This window comes from Aphelocoma coerulescens, chromosome 1A, assembly GCF_041296385.1.
Source record: "Aphelocoma coerulescens isolate FSJ_1873_10779 chromosome 1A, UR_Acoe_1.0, whole genome shotgun sequence".
In the NCBI taxonomy this organism is placed as follows: domain Eukaryota; kingdom Metazoa; phylum Chordata; class Aves; order Passeriformes; family Corvidae; genus Aphelocoma; species Aphelocoma coerulescens.
Window position 1 is genome coordinate 20,971,733 of NC_091014.1, and position 18,889 is coordinate 20,990,621.

Sequence of the window (18,889 nt, forward strand, 5' to 3'; positions counted from 1 at the left end):
CTCCCCTCCCCAGCACATTGCGTTCACAATTATCCTGTCCTAAAGCATCCAGTAACTAAGGCTAAGTCTTAATTTCAATTGCTGTCACCTTCCTTAATATTTTTCTCAATGCATAGTTATTTGGAGAAGTCTTATTTACTATTCTACTTCTTTTTAATTGAAAATGATTGTTGGAATGTGCTTTTAAGGTCCCTTTTCTCTTTAAAATACTGATAATTGGCTGCATTTATTCCTTTCTAAAGCAGAATAAATAAATTCATCTTTTTCAGACAATACAAGAAGTGCAGCCTGATGTAGTTGTGGTGGAACTATGCCAGTACAGAGTTTCTATGTTAAAGATGGATGAAAAGACATTACTAAAAGAAGCCAAAGAAATAAATCTGGAAAAACTTCAACAAGCTATAAAGCAGGTATGATTCCTACAGTGAGAATTAAAGGTTTTTGTTAAGAGCAATTTGTCAAATTGAATCAAAACCGGTGTTCCCACCAGCTGGGAACCTTATACTGTTGACCTAGGTGAGAGTACTACTACAGTGGCAAAGATAGGTTTGGGTATTTTTTTTTTTTGTTTTCAGATGGACCATTGAGGATCTTCTTTTCACAATGGGATCGTTTGGGCAGTTTATTGACCTTGACAGGAATCCTCCTACATTTAACAGCTGCTCCATTTGCAGGACACAAGTCTAACTTTGCAATTGTAATGCTCTGCTAATATATTTAAATGTAATTATTATTTGGCAATCTGCATCTGTATCACAGCTATTTAAGGAGCACTTAATTTTGGTATTTTCTGTTTTGCTGCATTCCTTCTTCATCCTAGTGTGTTGCTCTTTAATTCCTATCCACTTGTCTTTTGAGTAGTTTCTAATTGACAGTAGGCCCTGAAGGGGGATTCTGAAAAATCTGGCTGAAAAGTGTGGGATTCTATTCAAATTATGACTACTCTGGCAGTTTGATGCAGACATGTCCAGGATGTGCGTGCAAAAAAAAATGTTGTCCTGTGTTTTTTTCAGTTCCAGATAGTTAGCTTGCATTTAACTAATTTTAAGCTAGGCACAGTGAAATAACACAAAGTTGACTTAAAAATGAAAGGACACTTGATTAGAATGGCAGTGTATGGTCAATACTAAAAAGAGTTTCAGTGTCCAGTTGGATGAAGAAATTCATAGATTGTTATTTTGGTTGTGTGGTAATTGTACATTGGAATTGCTTTATTGATGTAATGGGGGAATTTCCAGGACTGCACCCCTGATAGGAATATAATCTTCATCCATGCAGAAGCACTTGTAGTGGCTCAGGGCTATCCAGTGTGTGTGCTCGCACACGATGTCTCAGAGCAGCCTTTCTGACTTGCAGAGTTAGGCAGTAATGCCTTTCCTGTTTTCTTTATTTATGCCCTGTCAAAGGAAAAGACATTGCAAAACACTTGCATATTGCATGAATTGCTGCATCTATTTGTTTATTTTAGGTAAGGTGGATTATTCTGATGCATGTAGCCAAAATGCTTGTTCACAACAACTGGAACAGCATAGCTGGGGGTCTTCTGACCTTGTGAACAGGCACAGAAACTTCTTGTTTTATATCAAAGCTAAATGCAACAGTTTTTGCTGTGTTAAGAGGAAAAGGACAATGAAAACAAAACAGCAGACTTTTTTTCTCTGTGATGTAAATTCATGTTGGCAGCTTTGCAGTTACTGCTTCCTACCAGGCTTGAAGTGATCTTGTGTGCAGACAGTAGAAAACACAGACTCTGTTTTCTCTAAAGCCAGAGAGTACTACAAGGATCATTGCTATTGTTACAGCTCAGTATTAGTCTCCTTTACCACCAGGAATAATGCAAATCATAAATTTGAACACTGGGCCTTTTAAGGAACATATTTCTCTATCTATGGTATCAACCAAAAAAACCCCCAGTCTTTCCCCTTTGAATCTCTAACAGCATGGATTATATAGGGAAAACCAGGAAGAACAGTCCAACTGTCTCATGCCAAGTTATAGTATCTTTGTTTTTCTCTAATAAAATCAGACCAGTTGGTAAGTTGCTCAGTTATGCCTTAGTTGCCTCCTCTCATTGAAATGTGCCTCCAGCCCCAGAAGCTACACTAAAAGTCAAAGCTGCTTTCAGCTTTCATCCTTGAGTTTGGAAATGAGGAAGAAAAGCCCAAATGATGTCTCTTTATAGTCACTTACATAAATATTAAGCTGTAAAATTGGATTTCATTGCTCTTAATTGAAGCTGGAAACTGAGCAGAATGTTAACATGAAACATACATATTTGCAATGGGTCACTGGCATGCACAGCTTATCACGCAACTGCTGTAGGTTAAAACCAGACTTCCTTTAGCTCCTCCTTGAATTTCAAAACCCTTACAGTTGTTTGCAGAGAAGTACCTGTTTGCTTTCCATTAAGCAAGGCAACACAGTGCAGACTGGTATCTGGCTCAAATGTGGATAACCTGAAGTTATCCACAAGCAGTAACAGTTGGCTTAAACCAAATTGGTACAACAGGTTCTCTCTTTTCCCCAGCATCTTGGTTCTGCTATCCCTTCTGTGTCCATACCATGGCCCTGTGATAGTTTGAGCAGGGCTTGGTTTTTTTGCTGCATCATCCCCCACTGGCTGTAAGATTGCTAGTCTTGGCACAGGGGCAGTTGAGAAACCTTGCTCTGGGGGCAGAAGAGAAAGTGAGCTAGTGACAGCAGAGTCATAGCTTAGCCTCCTTTTGTCTGAAGTTACCTGTGGAGGAATATATTGTAATGTTGGTTCTGGCTAGTGAAAAAAGCTCACATTTTGCACTGTGTAGTACAGCCCTCCAAGTTTAGGTAACCCACAGGGATAGTCTTCTTAAATAAAATTGATATCATGTGAATTGGTAGATGATAGCTACATCCATATGGACAGGAGCAGGCTGCTGTTCACTTGGTACCTTCACTTGTGTTTTGAAGTCTAACTTCCAGTGTTCTTGCAGCAGGAAAACCAATTCCAGGCTCCAGGTGTCAAGGCTGTGCTGCCTTCCTTCGTGAGAATTAGGGTTTTTAAAAGAATTGCAAATGAAAGTGCATGTGGGTTGTTTCTGCACTTGGTGCTGGATCGTGACCTGTTATGCTGTCAAAGAGTAACTCCAAGGCCCCCTCCATAGGCTGTGTTCCCATGCATAGTATAAGTGTTCTTTGCCTGGGTGTTGCTCTCCTTTCCTGCCCTTTTCATCGTCTCTGTGCTAGTCACGTGTCCAATAGTGTATCTTCCCTCAGTCATCCTTTCCCAAGCCTCACAAGTATTTAATATGTTTAATCTCTTCTTGTGTATTTGGTATTTCTTTGAGCATTTTCTAGTTGAAGTATCTTGTTTTCAAGGCAGGAGTCTGCTAAAGACTGTACAGCAGTGCTCTCATGTTTCCCTGTTGTTCCTTTCCTGGTAATCTCTCTTACTCGTCTTGCTTTCTGACTGCTATTGAACATTGAGCTTATAAAATTGGTGATTGCTTTCTCTTTCCTGTATGCTGATAGCTTTGCATCCCTCTGCCTGTGCAGTTAAATTTCTTTATATTTGTGTCAAACCACGACAGTTTTGCTATGTTTATTTATGGCTGTTGCATCTAACCTATGAAATTATTGCCATCCACTCTGGATTTAATGTTCTTTTGTGGTCAGCTTTCCTTTATACAACACTGAATAATCTGGTATAGATAATAACCTCCTTTACTGTTTTGCTTCCATCATTTTTTGTACATTTTTCCCTTTATCCCCTGATTGTATCTGGCTGGCCCGTTGTTGCTACATATATGGCTGCTTGTCACCTTTTATCTCCCTGATGCTAAACAAATATGGCAGGCACTAAGTTTGTGCAGGTTAAGAGCACAGACAACTTGGAAACCCTTTGAAGATGTATCCCTCTATTAGCCAACAGGACAAATATTCCTGTTGTATAAAACACAACTTCAGGTGCATCAGTCCTGAAGGAGAGATCAGCCAGAAAATAACCTCAGGCTGCATTATCCTAGTTTTTTGGAGGGGGGGTTTGTGAGTATCTTTTCTGAACTTCTGGAAACCTTTGTTCCCCATGCACTTTACTGGATCTCAGGGATGCTGAAAACACTTTTTCTCCTGTTTCTTCCTTCTCCCCAGAAGTCCAGCACTTGACTTTCTTGCATTCTTGCTAGTTTGTAGTATGATAAACCAGGTAATCAATTGGCTTTGGAAATAACCCCTCTGTTGCCAGTTCTGGTCCTCAGTGATCTTGAGTCCATTTAACTGCACAAACCACCCACAGCCTTTGGAAAGGTCACACCAGCATTGGATCTGGCACAAGGTGGGTCATTTGAGCAAAGAATGGACACCAGGACCTTTCTCTGGTAACTTCCAGCAGTTAATATAGTCAGGCTATCCTGTGTAGCCTCATCCTGAGTTCCATGAAGCTGATGATAAAGCAGGAAATTAGCCTTTGCTGAGGGAAGGGACGGTGCCCCTTTTGGCAGAATTATGGACTGATGCCAGATTGGAAGAGATGTATAACCAAGCAGGTTATGCTTTGGTAAGGTAATGTTGATTCATTGAGTCTTAATCATAAAAGTAACTTGTTGAGGACAGCCAGAGCTGGACAGAAGGGACAGATTTGAGATGTTTTTTCATTCTTTTTGTAAAGGGTCAGGAAAGGAAAATTTTGCTTAAGTATACATAGGAGAATTCTTTCCTTTTCAAGAGAAGAGTTTTGATTTTAAGTCTCAGTTCAAGAAAGCAATAGAAAGCCTTCCATCTTCTTGCGGGACTGAGTCATACTGACGGCTGTGAGGTCTCTTTTAAGATCTTGCATTCTGAAATCATACACTGCAATTTCTTGTACAATGCTAGATTCTCTGTGTTTCTTCATCTAACCAGTCCTTGGCCTAAGTGTTTTTCAGGATTGTAGACGTGTCTGGGATTAGACCACTGGCTGTTCACTTCAGTGTTTCTATGATGTGTTCACTGTACATTCAATGGAATATACTCCTGTGGTCCCTTTATTTTTTTGTATCCAGATAAAGAAAAATTAAATGGTATGAACTGTTTTACCGTTAAGTTATCCAGACACTTTCTTCAAGCAGACAGAGTAAATATAGGCTGAAATAAGGCTGGCTATCCATCTTTATTTTCTTAACCTGCTATACGTTTTTGTTGAAAGGTAGAATACTTTGGCTGCACACTGAGGTAAACTGATAAAAGCTGAAATATGAGCTGTATTGATCAGTGAATTGGCTCAAAAATGTAGCTTCAGTGCTGTTTCTTCATTAAAATAATTAATATTTTTTTCAATTCTGTGAACAGTGTATTCTTCAGCCTGTAGATTTTTTTTTAACATGTTTTTCTCCCTCTTCTGCCAGAATGGAGTCATGTCTGGATTGATGCAAATGCTGCTTCTGAAGGTATCTGCTCACATCACAGAACAGCTGGGAATGGCCCCAGGAGGAGAATTCAGGGAGGCTTTCAAAGAGGTGCGAACTTGAAATGGCTTTTCTGAGATTATTGGCCTTTTGCTTCCAGAATTGAACTCAATAAAATCATTTTGTTATTGCCTAGAAAAGAGCACTCTGGCCATACCTCTGCTGAAGCCAGTGAAGTAGTAAAATTAATTTTTGATTTCAACATGTACCTTAAGGTGAAAAGATCTGTAGACGTGAGTGGTATGAAAGCAATTCCAAAAAGGCTTCAAATGATAAGGGTTTTTCTTGATGATATTTCTGAAGATATTTGTTTTCATTAATAATTTAGTTTCATTTAAACAATTGTTTTTGACTTCTGCGTATTGATCTTGGTCCCACTGTTGGTGGTGTCAGGATTTCAGGCTGTGAAAACCAGCTCTAAAGGATTAGTGAGATCTTACACATTCCATTCATCTAGAAAAACTGAGGAAGTGAAATATCTGACTGGTCTGTTAGTCCTATATGGTCTTTTAACATCACCTTTTCTACTACTGCCAGCAGTGATACCTGGAACTAAATAGTAGCTGTGTATCACACTACTCATTTTGTCTTGGAATACTGGGACACTGTTTTCTGTGTATGTGTCCATCTTGCAGAATGTATCTTGCTATTTTTATGTAAATTACGTACTAATAAGGAAATCTGAGAGAACATTGCTGATAAAGAATCTGGAATAATTTGGTGTCTTCATCCTTAATAAAAAGAAAACTTGTTCAAAGTGTAGTTTCTTGAGCATTCCAGACCAGAATGAAGCATTTTAAGCATTTTCCATTTTAAGTGGGAAAGAAAAAAAAATTAGCTCCATCCTATTCTAAAGTGATTGCTGGAAATTTTTAAACAACTATGCATAGGAAAGAATTTTCTAGAAATTCTATTCTGTGCTAAAATTTGTCAGCATGAGCTACAGCCAAGTCTCACCTCACATTAGCATGTGGTATCTGGCATCAGTTATTGTCTCATGAGCTCTTTCTTTAATATATTTTACCATTGCCAGCTGAAAGATTAATGATCCTGACAAATCCTAGGTGAAAGCAAAATGATGACAGTTGTTTCACCTCAGACTTTATTCAGACTCAGATATTGAGCCCCATTGTTACCTTATGAAGTAATAATCAGAAGCTTTCTGCTTCAGTAGAAGTAATCTCAAGGGTGTGGCATTACAGTTTAATGTTTTTTACTGTAATACCTACTACATTGTGTATTTGATCTATTCCTTTATGAAGTAATGTAGTAGTATTTTGTAAATTTTATTTACTGCAAAGCCAAAATATTTTTTTAGGTTGAAGTATGACACTACTTGCTCTTTTTTAAGATACCTTGTATGACACAGTAAATCCTTAACGTTCATTAATAAGAATGTGCTGTGCTGCAGTATGAAAGGTTGACTAATTATTTGTATCTTCTGTTTCAGGCCAGTAAAGTACCTTTCTGTAAATTCCACCTCGGTGACCGACCCATCCCTGTTACATTTAAGAGAGCAATTGCTGCACTTTCCTTCTGGCAAAAAGTCAAGCTTGCTTGGGGCCTTTGCTTCTTATCTGACCCCATCAGGTATGAATAAGCAAGCACCCCATATGTTTTATGTTTGGGGTGTATTATTTAGTTCTTGAGTTTGACTTTAGTATGAGGGTACCCAGCCTGATGCAATGAAATCTGAAGTTAGTGAGAAGGATGAATATACAAACTACCCTGCAATAATAGGTATTTTTGAAGTGAAAGCTGTCTTTCTGATCTTGTGTCAGCTCTTCCTTTAATTCTCTTGCAATGCATTTACTTCCAGATGAAGCGTAAGATTAGGTGCTGGAGAATTCCTAGTATACTTAGAAAAAATTTCTTTAAATTATTCATTTTTTTATGCTAAAAATAAAATCTTTCCCACCACTGTGTGTGGATACTGTAAATTCAAAGAGAGTAAGGGCATCAGTACAATAATTTGTATGTCCTTAAGAGTTCCACAGGTCTTAGGCTTTCTGTGCTAATTCACATCAGGCTCAGGGCAGCTTGAGAACTAAATCTGCTGTCTGAGCAGATTTTTGGGACAAGAGGAAACTTCAAGAGTCCACATGCTGTCCACAGACTTCAAGTGATTTTTGCCTTTATAAAGGTGCATTGTTATGAAGTCTTGCCTTATGTTACTATTTCTTGGACAGCCATTCTTGGTTTCCCCTGCCTTTCAGAGACATCCCTGTGCCAAATTTGCATGCTCTTTCCACAAGTAGATGTGTGATAACTTACTTGAACTGGCTGAGAACATGTGCACAGTTGCTCCCCTAAATTCAGTCTCCACCTACCAGACTTGCAGTGGTGTTAGAAGTGCACTTGGCTGGCCCCTGAATTTCAGTGCTTCTCTCATAGCCTGTGGCTGGAACTCTGCAGCTCATGCAGTGACATCTGGAATTTTTACAGGCTTTTAAAATAAGGCCAGGGCTAAAACACTGTAGTTGTGTTGATCAAACTTTATGTTTTGCAGTTTTAACATTTACTTAATTGTAATTTCCTGTAAATACTTGACATTACATTAATCTGTAAAATGAGCTTGACCATCTTTTAAGCCATTAACTATAGTTCATGCACCAAGTAAGTTTTCTTACTACTGTTTGTCTGATACCAGCATGAGACAATTTTCAGCCTTTTGGGGGGCATCTTTCTGTGCATTTTTTCCCATTTTTTATCCATCCTAAAAACAGTCTGGTTTTCAGCTGCAATATTAATGTTACTACAGTAAATGCACGCTACCTTCCTGCTGAAGATTGGCAATAACATTTCAGTTACTGTTGTACAATTGCTTTTTAGACATAACATGTGGATAGAGGTTGAAAACAAAAGGCATTTATTTCAGAAAGTTATTGGGTAGAGAGAGAGTATTGTGCATCCAGCCATCAACATGAGATTCCATGGAAAATGGAGTAATACTTAAACATCAAAATTATCAGTCTGTTGATGTTTCTGGGTCTGTTGAAAGCTAGCATTTCTCCTTTCAGTTGCCCTGCTGACGTTTGTAGTGTCCTTTTCATCTTGGAAACTAAAGGAAGCCTGTTTGACATCATTCTTTAGTAGACAGTGATGCCAACCAGATAATTTCGTTGCTGCAGGCTATGACCCACAGCTAGGGGTGCTAACAGAAGGGTTTATAGTACCTATGAAAAGAATAAAAGCTCATTACATTTACTCCTGCAGTTCTTACTTTTCATTTCGTGCCCATTTTCTATTCTTCTGTTCTGCGAATTGGTTTATAACTTTGACTTCCCAGCTGAAGACCAGTGATTGACACTAGGAACCTGCAGATCTCTTTCCATGCCCTCAGACAGTGCCTTACAGTGTGCCTTTTTTGTTCCTTAAGTAGAGTCTCTGTGTGTTTAGTAATCAGATCTCCTTCCTCGGAAGAGCTGTGTATAGGCTCTTCTAAGCCTATTAATACACACGGAAAGTGGGGTACCATGGTAACTGTTGCCCCTGAAGCCCTGGGGGTTTTGCTGAGTTGACTTGTCAGCTTTTAAAGTGGGAAGGGAGAAAATCCAGTTGAACTGGCTAAAGGCAAGTGACCTCTTTTTTCTCCCTTTGCTTCACTGTAGAGGCATTGTTAGGTATCAAGTTTTACAGGTTTGTGGAGATTATTTTCCTTCTGGAGAGGGAAACTGGGGGAGGAGAACTGTAGACTGTGTTTAGGTGGATAATGTGTGTAACACCCAATTGTTTTTATTCATTGGTTTGTTTGTGTTGACAAACACAGACAAACAGATACTGAGAAAACTTACCTTTCTTTCAGTAAAGATGATGTGGAGAAATGCAAACAGAAGGATTTACTGGAACAGATGATGGCAGAAATGATTGGAGAATTCCCTGATCTTCATCGAACAATTGTCTCCGAACGAGATATTTACTTGACCTACATGCTGAAGCAAGCAGCAAAGCAGATAGAACTACCTCGAGCTTCAGAAAGTAATTGTTTTAAAGCAGAGATTATAACCAGCAAGGTGTTTGTTGTATACTGGTCCAAAGTTCAGTTCTCAGGAAACCTGGGATGTTCTGTTCACGAATGCCGCATATCACATAAGATACAATGCTTCAAAAATTTAAAAGGGGTGTTACTCTCCTGCTGAAACCATCTAGAGCAGTAGACTCTTAAGTTATGTTCCCTTTCTCATTGTGCTATTTAAAACTGGAAAGTACTAGTTAGCCAGACAATATTTCAAAAGGCAGGGATCCGGTATGACAGCACAGCATGGGACAGTCGTCTATCTCACTTGCCCCATTATTTCACCAAATTAATTGTTGTCGGTGGCTGCTGAGGGACTCATTTCTTGATAAGAAATGGGACTCGTTCTTTGCTTCTCTAATTTTGGTACTCTTCATAGGATTTTTTTTTTAATTATAAATTGGGCCGCGAGGAACTTTGATGATATGGCAATAATAATCATTTGTGACTCCACTGTTTCAGCAAGGTATAGGCATGCAGAAAAATTGTGTTTCTCTAATCTTTAGAAGTATTCTGCTGGCATATGTGATCTGCATGCCCTTCCTATAGATAAGCATACTGAGGTATCCTCTTAATATCTTAAGAAGATAGTGTTTGTCATCACTTTAGTGCAGAACTTCTTTCTAGTTGCAGTTCTGATTTAGAGCAACCCTAGAACAGACTGAGAAAAGGAAAATTTTTTAAAAAACCAATTTGATATATATATAGTAGTTCTACTGTTTTCAGTACAGTTTTGTTCCATTTTTGGGTTGGGCTGCTTTTCACATTTTTACTTTTTTTCTGGAAAAATCAAGGGTGGATATTTAAAGCAAGACAGTGGAACTTGTATTTTATATTTATGTATTATGCAGAATTTTCCCCATAGGAAAGCAGCCTGATTATTATTACTTAAAAAGTTTTTTGTGAATTATTTTTATTGTGGCATGGTGCTATATTTTTCATTGGGGAAAACTTCCAGGAACCACATTTTGGGTGTTGTGAAATTTGGATGGTAGATGGGAGGTGAGGGTGAGAGCTGGCATGTGTTGCATTGGTCTGATGGTAGCTGTCTAATTGCTGCATGTCACTGGCCTGGGTTTGCTGTTGCTGAGGCAAGGTGTCTAACAGTGAACTTTACAGGCACAGGTGTGGTCTCAAGCATTGTTCTCCGATTGTGAGCTCAAATCTTGTCACACTTTGTGTGCCAGGTGCCACTGTCCAAAGTGGTGGAGAAAGTTCTGTGTTCAGGAGACAGCAAAGACCGGGGGTGTTCCTCATAAGCAGCACAGAAACATGACCAACACAGAGAAGGAAAGAAATTAATTTAGTTTGTGTCTGCTGAGCCTGTCACCCTGAGGCTGGAGTATGAACACTGGCCAGCTCTGTGTATGAAATAAATGACTGCTGAAAATCCAGAAACTGTGCTGACTTTTTCAGACTTTCAATGAAAGAGGCAGTAAGTGAGATGAGTATGTAGCAACAGGGTTTCAATATCTGGCAGTAAAAGCCCCTGTGTCTTGGAAAAATCAATTTTGTAATCTCACACATTACCTATTTATTTATAGCTTGAAATTAGTTCTTTTACAGATATGTTCCTTTCTCTACATCTCTCTCAGATGAACCTAGAAAATACATCCCAGCTGTTGTAGTTGGTGTTGTTGGAATGGGTCATGTACCTGGAATTGAAAAGAACTGGAATTCTGACTTAAAGATCCAGGAAATAATGAGGTAACAGTTGTCCTTTCCTGCATGTTGATGTAACAGCTTCTCTTGCTAAAAAACAGCAGTTTCTTTGGAGGTTTTTTGGTTGGTTGTCACAGCTTGAAGAGGCATCTCTACTGTCATTTCTGCCCTGTCAGCTCACTGACTTGCTGTGCAATGCTTGCAGCTTATGCTTACAGCAAAGGAAAAAAGTAAAGAGTTGAATATGGAGGGAAGTAGAGATGAGAATATGCCCTTGTCTAGAAAGAAAATTAATTGGTCCTCAGTTAAGTCTTCTAAAATGAAAATTCAAATGAGGGCTGTAGAAGATGGTGAAAACAGAACAAGGCTTTTAGTCTAACCTAGGTAAATATAAACCATTGGATTTAAAGCTTTTGTTTTGTCAGGACACTACTGACTCTGGCAAGCTTAGTGACGCAGTTGCTTGTAGCCTATTTTTAACTGTATATATAAGTAATGACTTGTTTTAATGTGTATACCTAACTAATTATGAGCTGGTTTAAGCCATTTATCTGGTGAACTCTTGCTTCAAAGTACCTATTAAAATACGTGTATGTGCTTTGTAAAAGACAGAATTGAAGAACTAAAGTTTTCAGACTACGTGTATCCCATAAAGTCACAAAGGTCAGGACTTCAGAAATACAGGAGAGATTATAATACAACCTGGTAGTATTGATCTGTGGTGCTTTAGGATTATAGAGTCTTTCAAATATTGACACTTTCCATATCACATCTATTTATTGTGTTTATGTAACCACCTCACCCATCTCTTCAGAAGCTATGAAAACCAGAAAAGAGTGACGTCCATATAAATGGTATATTTAGACATCTGAAATACGATTTAGAGAGACTTTTGGTGTCTGGATTCAAGCATGCAAAGTACAGAAGCTCTGCCTAACCATTTATAATTATCTTTCAAGGCTAAGCTTCACTTGGAGTCAGAAACTAGATGTCCATATTCCTCTGCGCCCTTGCGAATAACCTGTACAATGAAGTTGTCCAAAGCCATGTAGTTGTGTGGTGGATGTTGGCTGCATCATTGACAGCACAGAACTGAACAGCCCAAAGACCAGTTGCATGTCTTCAAGTCCTCACAGGTCTTCCTCACCAAAGTTTAGGTTCTGACTTGATTATCTTTACCATGCCAGTGCCATAACTGAGCAGAAGTGTTACTAGTATCTTTCACAAGACATTAATACTGCATTAACTTGATTTTCTGAAACAATATGAAGCAAATGACCTTTATAAGAGTGCTATATTTGTGACTTATTTTTCTTTAAACTTTTTTGACCCTCAAGCTGTTGCACTGCAGTTGCGAAGCAGAGTTAGGGCTTTCTTTTGTGTGTTTAGTGTTCATCACCTCTATAAACTGGAAAGTTTTAAAGACTTTCACAGGTATTTAGTTAAATTTTAGAACTTGCAACATGAACTTGAAAATTGTCTGGATAAAAACATATGTATATTTCTAATTTTTTTTCTAATTTTTAAGTTCATGCATTGAACTCGGCTCCAAGCAGACCTTTTGTCTATCACAGAATATTTTGAGTTGGAAGGGATGTACAAGGATCATCGAGTCCAGCTCCTAAGCAAATGGCCCATACAGGGAATAGAACCCATGACCTTGGCTTTATTAGCACTGTGTTCTGACCAGCTATTATTAATTGATTTTTAAAATTTGTGGTGAGGGATTAGAATTGAGAAAGAGTAGGCAGAGAAGCACATAAGAACATGTAAAGAGGTGCCTTTACAGCATTCTTGGTTCAATACATCTGCTTTTTTAAAACTCTCCTGTATCATGCTGTAATGTGCAAAATCTTACCAGTGATAACTTTTCCTTAGTTTGAGCACATGGATCTAAAGTCAGTCTAGTTGTATCCTCATCTCAGAACATCTAACCTGGTTTGAGAGCACCCAGTGTTTTTGCACTATTGTAACTGACTACTTCTGAATACATTAGAAACTTTTTCTGGAAACGAATAAATGATACGTTGAGGGTTCTTTGAAACAACATATGGAAACTTCTGAGTTGCCTGTGAGAGGATTATGAGTTGCTGTGGGTGCAGGGCCAGCTGAGCTGCTGCAGAGCCTGTTAGTGAGGGTGCAGGGCTGCATGTGCATGCGGCTGTGCTCTCAAAGTCAGCTTTATCAGGAAGGTAGTATTACCTGTTTGCTTCATATGCTAACAGTAAGACTGCTTGACAGTTTGGGGGTAGACCTAGTGTCCCTGTTGTCCTCTGCCCTCCTGGTTCCAGGTGGCCAGTGCAGAGACTTCCAAGCACTTCTGTGAAAATCTCAATATTCACTTTTAGTACTCTTCAAGAACTCTGTATATTGACTTAATTATTTTGGTAGGGTGATGGACAAGTCAAGGTTCCTAGCCATTAAGAAGAAAAGCTGTAAGTAGAAAAGGCTTTGTTAGTATTTGTTAATTGCTATTTAATTCATATGTAGCCCTTGAACATGAAAGAATACATTGTTCATTCATGATGCATCTGTTACTTGAAAATTTCCCTCACTATAGAGAGGAAGGGGAGAAAAAATCCTTTTTTTTTAATTGGAAAATGCCTGCTGTTTCCAGCTATGCAAATATTAATATCGCATTCTATCTTTTGTTTCAGTGTGCCTCCTCCATCAACTTCAAGTAAGATTTTCAAATTTGTTTTAAAAGCAACAGTTTTTGGACTGCTGGGATATGGCTGCTACCGAATAGGCCACAGGACAGTTCAGTTTGTTCTCTCAATGCCAGCAACACAGAGCTATCTTCAGAGGCTGACAGAGGTGCCTCAGCAGTGAACATTGAGTGGAGGCTCTGTGTGAAGAAGGTGGCTGAAGGAAGGGTGATGGAGGCAACATGTAAACTGGACTGAAGAATGAGGATTCTAGTCAGAGTTGACTGATGCTGAGCAACACTCAATCACTATATAATAAAAGATTTGATACTAAAGTTACACCAGCTATGATCTAATTAATAGTTTTGATTCTTGGTAGGTGTGTTGCATGAAACCAGGTGATTCCAGATTGAGGTAAAAGAAATGTGTATGCAAATATATATATATGTATATGTATATATATACGTGTGTATATTATATATGCATACTATATATATATATACACTATATATATGCATTATATATAATATATATATTACTGATGATGTAGTACAGGGAGCTTAAAGACTGTGTGTTCATGGCTCCTTTCCAGAGGAAAGAACAACACAAAGTAATTCAATCAGCTGCATCTCCTCTGAAGTTCAGGGACACTTGAGTGATTCTTTGCTTTTTTCCTAAGGTATAATAATACCAAGTGGTTGTTTCTGGTGCCAGACACTTTTACATGTAATTTAAAAGGACATCTTCTCAATGTGTGTTTTATACCTAAAATGTTTAGGCTTTTTTTTAAACTTAAGAGCTTTCCAGAAATTTCAGAACTGTACAGGCTGTCATACGTACACGGCTCATATTTTTTACAAGCCTTACTGAAGAACAGGAATGTTGCCTTTAGATTGCATCCCTTGTTACCACCACCAGTTGAATTGTCTTTCTCCTGCATAGAGAAGGTATAGCCACCCCATCAGAATGCAATGTGGTTTGTGTCAGATGTTTACAGGACACTGTTCATTTAGATTAGCTTATTTAAACTGTATTATTTAGCCAAATCCTGCTGGTTTCAGTATTGTAAATTTAAGAGACTAGAACTACTGTACAATTTACTTTTGTTTCTCGGACCTTTCATATTTGGATTAAAAGCCTGGAATTAATCTGCCCCTTGTTTTTGCTACATGAAAATATTTTATTTATCAATGTAATGTCACAGTGGATGAATATTTTCATCTATTTAATAGGAAAGCAGTGTTCAATTTAGTTTTTCAACCAACTGTAGCATTTTATTTGGATTACCTGCTATTTATATGTAGAATTATGGGTACTACAGACTGCTGTTATTTCCTTTTTTTAATTATCCAGAACAGTCATCCATCATCAATCTATTTCTTCCTTTTTTTTTTCTTTTTTTTTTAATCCTAGGTTCATATTTCATTTGAATTTTTGGTACCTTCTCTTTATAAGGATTGTCAGTGATTGTAAAATGCCCTTGGCAATCAGCTAGTCTGAGTTCAACAAGACAGATAACATTGTCATATCGAAGTTAACCTGATGTATTTGAATGGAAGAGTCCCATTTGCTCCTCAGGCTCATACAGTTGGTCATTGCTGAAAGTGAGGTTTTTATCTGTATTCTTTTGGGAGTGAAAGATAGCAACCACTGTGTGAGGCAGGAGGAGACAAAGGTGATGTTGTGTTTTGTGTCTGTGTTTTTTCAGTTGGTTCAATAAAATCCAGAAACCACTTTTAATAGGGTGTATTTCCAAAGCCTTGTGTTGGAAATGGTCCCGTACAGCCTTTTGTTTGCTGAAAATATGTACATGTATCTTCTGTACAGTGTTGTCTTTTTCAAGCTTTTAAAATTAAGGGTCTGATGCTCCTTTCTGTGATGGCATTGACTTTGCTGGGAGCTGGTCTGTCCATGCAACCTGATGCTTTTCTGCCTTGCACTTTGAAAATTTTATCAGTTCCAGTGCAGCAAATTATTAAAGTGCATGTTTATCTTTAAACTTACTGAATCTAACCCCGTTCTGCAGAGCTCTTAAGATAATGCTAGGTGCTTTTCTGGTTCTGGGCCTTACAGGTGTCCAGGGAGTAAACCTTAGCAAATGAGAATGACAGCAATTCATGCTTCTAGGACACAAAGTGTAAATGATAATACAGAAGACAGTGGGGCAGGTCCTTTTATTTTCTATTTATCAGTGCTTAAGAAACCACCAGCCATCTCTAGCAAGAGGAAAAGCAGCATTTGTAAACAATGTATAGAAGAGTAGAGTGACTGTCTGAATTTTGATTCCTGTTTTTTAAAAACGTTTAATGTATTGTTTACAATTAAGCAGTCCTATTTGAATAATTCTATTACATTTTATGTACATTTTTAAAAGATGAAAGCAAAAGCTTAAGCTCACTCTTCTCCTGGCTTTACTGACATACCAAAATGTTGTTCTGTTGGTTGTTTTCTTGAGAATATTTAGCTGGTAGAATTAAATATATGGATATTTTGCTTTAAGTTATCTACAGATTTTTAAAGTATCTGCAGATATTTTAAAAGCTCTGTAGATCTTTGATATCTGTGCTCAGGTAATTTTACACAAAGGAAAACAAATCTAAGGTTAATTTTAGATAGGAGCCTTAATCTTGGGTGGGACTAATGCTAAATGATTGTCATGGAGCATTCTTGCAGACTTAATGTTTTATGCTTTTTAGCCAAAAGTGATTACCATCTAAGGTGCCCATTCATTATTCAGTTTTTCTCTCCACTCAGTACCTTAAGTCTATTGCTTCAATCTTTTTTTTTTCTTTTTAAAAAAGCATATCAGCAGATTCTTCAGGGAACCTGTTTGTGGATGGAGAATTTGCAATTTATCTTCCCACTGTTGCAAATTGGCAGATCATATGCACGCACTGTTTACTCAGTGGCACTGGAAAGTGATGAATTTGCAGAACTAACAATTCTATGAATCCATACACAAATTCTTGATGTTGTATATTCAATGTTGTACTGTTTATATAACATAATCAGTGTTTTAGGTCCATTCTTTTCTGTTCTAGCCAGTCCTTTCAGTGTTAACAGCATCCTGTAAAATTTAAGTATATGTTGAATTGTCCCAGCCCCACCTCAACCTTATGAAGCCATATTGTATTTTTTTGGTGACATGTACATCTGTTTTATGCATTTGTACATGTGATGTGAATTTGAAGTATTTTTAACAATGTGTGCCTTTAATCTAAAATGATTTAAAGTAAACAGCAGTATGTTCTATTATATAAAAAATAAAATATTTTAACCACCATTTCTGTTGAAGGCATTTATTTTCCTAATTAACCAGTATTTTTATTGAGAGCAAACACTGGTTAGCTAGATCTAGTACAGGATAATTCCACCATCTAATACATTTTCCTGGAGGACATTAGTTGAACTAAATACCTCTTGCTTAGCGACATCCATCTGAGTGTAATGCTGAAGCAGGGAACCTAGTTTCTCTGCCTACCATGTGTAATTGGTAAAGAGGAAAAGGTTGAGTTTCCCTGTCCTGCTGAACACACAGGGAGACTGTCTCCTCAACATGAGTACTTAAATTCAGAGTCCAGAGTTAGGCATGGTGAGTTGATTTTGTTGTTGTTGCTTTTCTTTTAATCTCTCCAGTGCTCAGTCTTGCAAGGAGCTTGACAGCCTTAGTCCCAGTCCAGCAAAGCACTCCAGCATTGACTTAATATCAGGCACAGTCGTTTGTGCTTAAAGTGCTATCCTCCATGTGGGAAATAAAGACCCTTTAAGTGCAAAAGATGTTGAATGAGTGACAAAGAGCTTAATCTTTCAAATTTGACACAGGTAAATCAATATGACCATTACTTTATAAGAAAAGTATTAATACAAAGATGCTGTATTCATACTTTAAGTATATATGATAAGCTGTATTCCATACAGATAATGTACCATCTGTTTGCACCCTTTGTCAATCAGTGGTCCATCTTTTTTGACTGTATGTAAAGCAAAGTGCAGCCCATTTTTCCTTCATCAGGCAAAGTTCCCTCCAGTTGCACTTGATGCTGTGGCTGACAAGGATTGCTGAGTAAACCATTTAGGTGGAAGAAAAAGCTTTGAACATTGTAGTCTAGTAGTGTCCCTGGGAGTGGCAGAGGACACTGCACAGCAGCTCGGCTCTGGAGCAGTGCTCGGTCAGGCAGCCTCAGGTGGCATCCAGCAGCTGCCTGCTTTGGGAGTGTATCGTTCACCAGCATTACACTGCACACTGCTGGCTCATGTCACATTTGAGGTGTCTTTTCTATACCAAATACTGAACAAAATTTTAAAATTAACTTTTTAAGGTGGATTAAAATGTCTGGGTTTCCACTGGAAGATGTGTTTCCATGTATCTTGTAAAACATCTAAAAAACTGAGAAATATATTAAATTACCTCAAAGTGGTAGGCAGTCGGAACTACACATGGAAAAGAAACAGCACATTATTACTTGTGTAACCCTAAGATACTCATGTATGTATTTCCCTGTTTCTAAAACTGAAATAAACTTTAATTTTAGACTTGAGTGTTTTAAGACTGACATTTTTCTAAAATGTGGGCGCTTTTAAGTATTGGCAGAAGAAGGGTCACTCTTGTGGCTCTGACTGATGGATAGACTTCAGTCGGGTGCTGAGCCCATGCTGTGGAAATGCACATGGAAGACATCAAGCACAGGACAAAAGTAGCTCCAAAGATACACAGCTGAAATCAGACTACTGACTCTTCAGGTGAAAAAATGCACCAGCTGTGTATATCCTCACACCAGCAAATCTTGTGTGTCCAGGTGTATGTGGGGAGACCAGGAACAGCTGAAGCAGCTGTCCTGTTCAGCAGGTCCCAACTGAAGACGCTGGCTTGGGGTTGTCCTCATTATCCCCTCCCTTGTCGCTTGCCTTGTGCCCACTGCAGAGTGGCACTTTCAGGGAGGCAACAGCAGCAAAGATAGGGCTACCCTTACCCTCACTCCAGTAGGGAAGAGGGTAGGAGCTGGTGCTGTCTATGCTCTTTTCAGTCACAAGATCTTGTCCTTTGAGTCCTGGCACCTGGCCTGGCTCCTCCTTGGTAGCTCCCTGCTGGGGACGACTGTGCTGCAAAGTGAGCAAACACTCGTTTTTGCCTGTTGGAGGTTTTGTCT

The 18,889-nt window shown here is 38.4% G+C and overlaps 1 protein-coding gene across 4 annotated transcripts in view; it reads left to right on the plus strand.

Moving 5' to 3' along the window:
- Positions 1–18,280, plus strand: part of TRABD (TraB domain containing) — a 35,630-nt gene extending 17,350 nt beyond the window's left edge. For all 4 annotated transcript variants that reach the window (XM_068995871.1, XM_068995885.1, XM_068995894.1 and 1 more), the window contains 6 exons: positions 270–410; positions 5,358–5,468; positions 6,868–7,007; positions 9,223–9,395; positions 11,028–11,139; positions 13,752–18,280. In XM_068995871.1, the coding sequence (XP_068851972.1) occupies positions 270–410; positions 5,358–5,468; positions 6,868–7,007; positions 9,223–9,395; positions 11,028–11,139; positions 13,752–13,926 (852 nt within the window). In that variant the 3' untranslated portion in view covers positions 13,927–18,280. The remainder of the gene's footprint in view (positions 1–269; positions 411–5,357; positions 5,469–6,867; positions 7,008–9,222; positions 9,396–11,027; positions 11,140–13,751) is intronic.
- Positions 18,281–18,889: the final 609 nt, after the last annotated feature.